Source organism: Parus major, chromosome 7 (genome assembly GCF_001522545.3).
Source record: "Parus major isolate Abel chromosome 7, Parus_major1.1, whole genome shotgun sequence".
NCBI lineage: Eukaryota > Metazoa > Chordata > Aves > Passeriformes > Paridae > Parus > Parus major.
Window position 1 is genome coordinate 4,894,484 of NC_031776.1, and position 6,933 is coordinate 4,901,416.

Sequence of the window (6,933 nt, forward strand, 5' to 3'; positions counted from 1 at the left end):
CACCCAGACATCCCCTTCTCACCCGTTGTGGTATGTGTGCTGCATGCTGGCAAACGCCTCCAGACCAAACCAGGTGCCGTAGGTGAAACAAACCCCCCAGCTCCTAGGAAGAAGGGGAGAGCAGCACTGTTAGGGGTGCAAGGCGCCAGGGAGAAGCAGGCTGCAACACAGCTGTGATCACAGCTGAGCAGAGCCAGGCACAGAGCTGCAGCCTGCCTTCCCCTATGGCCCAACCGTACCCACTCCCACCAGCACCTCCTTCCAGCTAACTCAAGTGTCAGCAGAACTGGGACCACAGGAGCTGGAGCCACCCCAGACTTCTCTGGGTCTTGTGCAATGCACAAGGTACCTGTTCTACCTGTGCTGAGAGCAAACTGAGTAACTGAGAGCAAAGCACAACAGCTAGAGGAGGATCAGCCCCTACTTCCCCTCCCACAGATCCTGCCAGCCAGGGATGCTTGCCGTGATGATCCCTCATACTCGGGCCAACTGAGTGCTGGGATCTCTGCTTACCCTTCCCAGGACCCATCAGCTCGTTGCTTCTTGCGACAGAAATCCAGGCCCTTCTGCAGAGTCTCCCTGGACAGGAAAGAAGCCATCCACTTCAGAAGCAGCTCCAACTCAGTGTCTGCTTCACTGGGGGCTCCATCAGCCCCTCTGAGGCTTTGATGGGTCCCATTATTGGAAGGCACAAGAGACAAGAGCATGCAGACAGGCAGCTACATATTTCAGAAGGCCATGACAGGCAGCTCAGGACAGTAAGCCTGTCTTCTCCCCTGCCCAGCTCTCATCTCAGTGCCTCCTCACCTGATCTCCAGGGCTCGGTGCTCAGGGAACTGGCTCTGGAAGTGTCTTAGTGCCTGCATGACAGCTGATGTACATTCCACATATGTGTAGTCAATCATGATGTCACCTGCCAGCAGGCAGTGGGTATCAGTGCCACAGCCCACTGCTGGCCTGTCCCTCAGAGCCAGGGCACACATCCCCTGTCAGGCTCAGCCCAGGCCACTTTGTCCCTTCACAGTGGGCAGGACAGCCAAGTCCCACAGCTCCCCTTACCAAACACCTCCGAGGGGTTCAGCAGCTCCAGTAAGTGGCCTCCTCGTTTGGTTTCATAAGTGGCAAAGCCTCCATCTGAGTTCCTCATGCTCAGCAACTGCCCAGACAAGGAGAGAGTGGGGTGGGACAACCTCATGGGGAGTACTAGTCCAGTCTGGTCCCAAGCCAGCTCTGAGGACAAAGTCAGACCTACAGGTCTATGGGGCTGGCAGAAAACCCAGGTCCCAAACCACCATGACAGGCAGGCAGGCCCAATCTGGGCCATCACATGACATCAGGTAAAATAGGCAGCTCTGAATCACAACAGAGTGTTGCCACACCAGGCCTCTTACTAGCTCGGATCTAACCAGATCTAATACCAGAGCTAATACTAGATTTAGCAGTTCCTTGGGCCTTGGCTTCTCTTACAGTCCTGCAAGTCCCTTGGCCTAATTTTTGCGGCTCTTACCACATTCACAGCATCAAAGAGGCGCTCAGCAGGCACAAGCTTGGCTATGAAGGGACACTTCTCCTGCAGCAGCATAACTGCCTTCAGCCCCTCCGCTGTGCAATCTGCCACAATCCAGCCACAGTCCCGCGTGCTGAAGGGGAAGCCACCCTGGAAAAGGATCAGGTAGGCTTAAGGAACAGGATCACTTTCCCTCAGCCACTCTATTCTTGGAAGAGAGCAGGTGCTGCCCCTGATTCCTGTTCCCTCTGCCCAAATCCCTGCCTCACTAATGCCCCTGCCCAGCCATCATACCTTGTTCATATGGCGATAATATTTCTGGTAGTCGGGTGGGTTCTCTGGGATCTGCAGGAGACAAGAAACAAGTGAGGGCAGCCTGAAGGTGCCTGGCTGCAGGACCATGGGCTGAAACCACTGCAGGTACAGAACCATGTGGAAGTGGGCAGTACCTGCCTTCCACTGAGGGAAGTAGACAGGAAAGTGGTCAGCTGTGGAGCAGGGAGAAGAGAGATCACCTTTTGGCCTGCTTTCAGCAAGTGCTGCTGAAGTCCCCTTTGGGAGCTTGCCTACCAGGGAACCATCTGCTTTCAATGCTCCTGTGGGCAGCACCATGAACAAGACCCATGACCACATATGCACCAAGCTGCTGGTGACATCGACCCTCACCTTGAGCCACTGCTGGCCTGCCCAGCAGAAGCTGAACGCATACAGTCACTATTGAATGATACTGGGTTTCCCAGAAGGGTGCCTCAAATGTGTTGGTACCAGACAAGATGAAGGGCAGATAACCCTAAGCTTTCCGTTTTCCAGCCTCTCTAAGCTCAGGCAGACAACCCAAGCACTCCTGGGCCTTGCCAAGGTCCTCTCCAAGCTTCAAAGACGATTCCCTGAAAACAGGGAGTAGAAAACAGGAGGCTGGGCCTGGGACTTTGCTAGTCAGCCCTTCAGAAGCTCTTTTCAGAAGGCAACAGATGCATCCAACAGGGTTCTGAGCAACAGTCAAGCCTGCACAGCCAGTATGCGAGACACCACTGACCAGCTCTGCTCACCTGGGAGAACTGGAGGAACCCATGGGCATTCTGGAGGCAGGAGGTGAATTCAGGCATCTCCTGGGCTTCTGCCTAGAAACAGAGATACACAGTGAGCAGTCAGCAAGGAGCTGTAGCCAGACATTGCCAGCTCAGTCACAGAATGCCAGGCCAGAACAGAGCTCCACGGGGGTGCACAGCAGCAGCTCTGCTCTTTGGGGACTCATGAGCAGAGACCATTTTCCCAAGGCAGCATGTAGCACTGAAGGGTGCATTACCTCCAAGAAGGCTTGGATGGCAAAAGCAGTATCCCAGAGCTGGGATCCGTTTGTGCCCTGGAAGAGAGAAAACAGGTAGTGAGAGGCAGGTGCTAGCAGCAGCCTGACCCAGCTGTGGGGACTAAGGGACAGCACATTCCTCCTGCATTACCCCCAGTGCCACCCCACGTCACAGCTGATGTGCTGGCACAGAGAGGACAAATCCAGCAGGTCAAGGGATAGCAAGGGAATGAAATAAGAAATTAATAGGAATGAAATAAGACAGCTGCTTCAGTCTGCTCTGTGCACAGCCAAGGCGGGAGAGGTGGCTAGCATTAAGGAACAGCTGGACACAATGGCTCTGACAGAAGCAGAGCTCAGTCCACAGACAGGATAAGGGACCTGGTTTTCTCCTGCCCTTCTCCCAAGACTCATGAGGATGGAGGGAACGGAGGCCTCTCAGCTCCCAGCCACAGGAAAGCCAACTAACAGGACAGACAGTACACCCTCCTAGCACAGCTGGGGGAAGTGGCATTGAGAAGGCCACCAGGCACCAGAAGTGAGACACCAGGAGCTCAGGCCTGGGATGAACACACTATCCCATTACTCCACAGGCTGCCCCAGCACACCAGGGTCCCTTCAGTCACACGGGAGCTCCTACAGCACTTCACCTGCATCTTCATGCCGTCGAGGCCCAGCCTGTGGGAGGAGAGAGCACAGAGCTGCAGCACAGGCACAGTGGGAGCACCAGGAGGCAAGTCAGGAGCCATGGTGTGCTGTGCCAGATGGGACACACTCAGCCCTTACCAGAGATAGTCAGGGATCCTGGACACATGCTCCTGGAAAGCTGGGGAGTCCTTCCCTTCCACGAACCAGCGAACCAGCATGTTGATTGTCTTAGAGATCTGCCAAGAGGAGCATTGTCACTACTCTGGATAGAGCTTTTTCCAGCCCCAGAGACATACATCCCCCCCACTCAACACAAAGCCATCCAGAGGTTCTCTCAGCCTTGATCCCAATGGCTCCACCTTTGGCATCACCCAGCATAGCTGAGTTAGGTGCCATGAGATTACTCCAGAGCTTCCTCTCAGATCATCTCCCTGGACCTCAAGGACAGATACTCCTCACCAGGGCCACAGCTGTCCTCATGCCCTCTGCATCTCCTGTGCCCTGTCAGCCTTAAGCTCTTGAGCATCAGGAGTTGAGAGAGCTCTGGTGATTATTACATGCCACAATTGCACAAGCCTGGCCCTTAAAGAACAAAGGGTGAGATATGAAAGGATTAACAGCAAGTGTCCTACTGGCCCGATGCTGATGCACTTGGTGAATCTATCATCAGCCTTGATGTGGTCGTACAGCTCTGTGACGGCTCGCTGCCGCAGGTGAGTGCTGTGGTGAGCTTCATACATGTTCATGATGGCTACAGGAGAAGAAAGGGACATGCAATGAAAAAACCCCACCCTGTGCAGCCAGATTCACTTGCTGTGGCCACCTGAACTCACACAACAACAGATTAAGCATCAGGACAATGTGAAGCTCTGCCCCAGAGTGGCCTGAGGACATGGGCACACACCCCTCCTGCTCTCAGGGAGGGAGAACCACACGGATCACATAATTCCTGTCTCCATCCCAGCTGCAGGTCATACACTAGTAGCTGGTAGTAGACCCTAAAGGGCTCTGAGGGTACAAGGGAGCTTCAGAATTCCTCACAGCAGCTCCTGCACTCACCATAGGCAGTATCCAGCAGCCAGCTGTGTGGGGTGTACACATCACAGGCAGCCACGTTGTTCCTCTGTGCTGGCCAGTCTATGCTGGCGTAGTCTTGCACATAGAGCTCCTGGCACAGGACAGCAAAGGGCAGCCTGGTCAGCCAGGAGCAAGCACCCAGGGCAGTTACTGCTGGGAGCTGGCTCTGCTGTCTGACAGAGACTGTGCAGCTGATGAGAGCTGCCACTTGGCAAGCCAGAGGCTGGCTCACAAGGGCATGGCCAGCACAGCAGGTGGTCATGGAGCCATGTACCCCTGTCCAGCAGGATCAGCTCCTTCCTTACCTGCCGCAAGCTCCGTATGAGCTCATCCTCTTCTGCTGACAAACGCTTAGCATAGCAGTAGCTCATGGGAAGGTAAACCTGGCGGCAGTGACACCAGAGCCGTGATGGATGGGCTGGAAACCATGTGGGAAGCAGCCTGATTGCAACAGAGAAAGAGCTGCTGTGAGGAACAAGGAAGGCAAGGGCCACTGGAGAGATGTGCAGAATGCCCAGAGCAGGGCAGGCCTTTCCCTGTCCCCTACACTAGGGGATATACACACAGCCTGGCCCTGCTCAAACTCCCCCTCCAACAGGGACACTCCCTCCTGAGACCACTCCAGGCCCAGCTGACACAGGGCAGGGAGGAACTCAAGCTCAAAGAGGAAGGAGAGAAGCCAATTCAGTCACATGGGATGTTGAAGGCCACAGTTAATGGCATTTACTGACAAAGCACCAGCAGCCCTTGGTACTGTGCAGCCCCTGATTTCCACCAGGGATAGGGTCAGACACTTTCCCCCTCTGACATCCAGCAGCCCTGTGAAGATTCAGAGAGGGTACATGTGGCTTTCCCTTCCTGCTAGGGTCCAGTTCTGCTGCTGGAAATACTGCTGGCAGGCAGGGACCACATTAATATACTAGGGACCCTGTGGGAAATGCTATCAGAGCTGCGCTCTGGCATCTCCCATGGATGCAGTGTTCAGTGCTATCCACCTACTGGCTGGCCTGCTGCTGGCTCCCAGCTGACGAGCAGCCTGAGCACCTCCTGCTCCTGGCAGTGCCTGGGACAGTTCTGGGTCGAGGCTAGTGGCAGGACTGAGACTGCCTCCTCTCTCCACAGTGAGGGGGCACATACCACATCTCTGGGAGAAGCGTGTTCATTCCCTCCCAGCTGTAAACGTTCAAGACAGCCAGCCAAAACTTGCCCCAGGAAGGGATTCCCACAGCACCTCCTGCACAAAACAGTATCAGCTTTCAGGGTTAACACAGCCATGCCAGCTCCCAACTTTCTTCCCCATCACAGGGCCCGCTTCTCCCCACGTTTGGGAGCACTCTACTCAGACTGGGATACATGTCCCAAAACAGGGCAAGCTGGCAATGGTAGAAAAATGCAACACAGCTTCCCATCATTAATTGAAAATGCAGTTGCCTTGAAAGGCAAGTAAGAACAACAGTTCTTCCACTAGTTGGCAGCCCCCAGTGCTCCCTGCAGCCCTCAGGTCTGACCAGACCTCTCTCACCAGCCCCATGGCTGACCTTTGCTGTGCAGGTTGACACGGGCCCGCACAATGTCGGGATCATCTGGTCCAAGCCCCAGGATCCTCAAGGCTATGTAGTTGAGGGCTGTGCCAAACACTGTTGATTTGTCTTCCACATGTCTGCCAGGAGCATATACAGAAACATCACACCCATTAGTCAGCTATTGCCATTAGCCAGACACAAGCCACTACACAAAGCTGTCTTTGTTAGGGTGAAGTAGGATACCAAGGGTGACTTTGGAAAAGAAGGAACTAATACGGTAAAAAACGTTGCTCTGCACTACCCTGTCACACATGATGCTTTGGGATATAGTGTCCCCGAGGTGTGGCCAGACCCGATGCTACGGCCACCTCTGACAAACAGTGTACCTGGAGTGCTGTACAAGCAAGACCAACCACCCACACCGATCACAGCTGCTGAGTCCTCCTCCCCGAGCCTGGGCAGACCTGACAGCAACTCCAAGTCCTGGACCTTGGAGCTGCCTCACTCAAAGAAGTATCTTTGCTACTCACAAGCCCCAGCCTCCGTCCGGGAGCTGCACAGAGCGCAGGTAGCGTACCATCTCCTTCCTGAACCCCTCCGGCAGCTGGATTTTGGCGGTGTGGCAGGTGATGAGGAGACCTAGAAGGACCAGAGAGGCCGGCACTGCAGAGAGCCGAACCACAGGGCATTCACCCCCGGGCAGGTGCCCAGACCTACCTGGCAGCAGGAACAGCGGTCCGCCGTAGTCGCCCGCCCAGTGCCCGTCCTCAGCCTGCAGCGCTGCGTAGAACCGCATCCCGTTGCGAGCCGCCTCCCGGGCCGAGCCGGCCGCCGGCAGCGTCAGCAGCGTCGCGCCCTGCGGGGAGACGGGG

The 6,933-nt window shown here is 55.4% G+C and overlaps 1 protein-coding gene across 1 annotated transcript; it reads right to left on the bottom strand.

The window, feature by feature from the left end:
* Window positions 1–6: 6 nt before the first annotated feature.
* On the bottom strand, window positions 7–6,916 carry LSS (lanosterol synthase). Its single transcript, XM_015633942.2, has 17 exons — window positions 6,779–6,916; window positions 6,592–6,700; window positions 6,077–6,198; window positions 5,676–5,772; window positions 4,844–4,979; window positions 4,521–4,629; window positions 4,094–4,212; window positions 3,600–3,697; window positions 3,464–3,491; window positions 2,814–2,870; window positions 2,557–2,628; window positions 1,802–1,852; window positions 1,508–1,657; window positions 1,060–1,156; window positions 808–913; window positions 514–579; window positions 7–103 (listed from the first exon to the last, which is right to left on the bottom strand). The coding sequence occupies exons 1-17, from the start codon at window positions 6,855–6,857 to the stop codon at window positions 19–21; spliced, it is 1,581 nt and encodes a 526-aa protein (XP_015489428.1). The 5' UTR covers window positions 6,858–6,916; the 3' UTR covers window positions 7–18.
* Window positions 6,917–6,933: the final 17 nt, after the last annotated feature.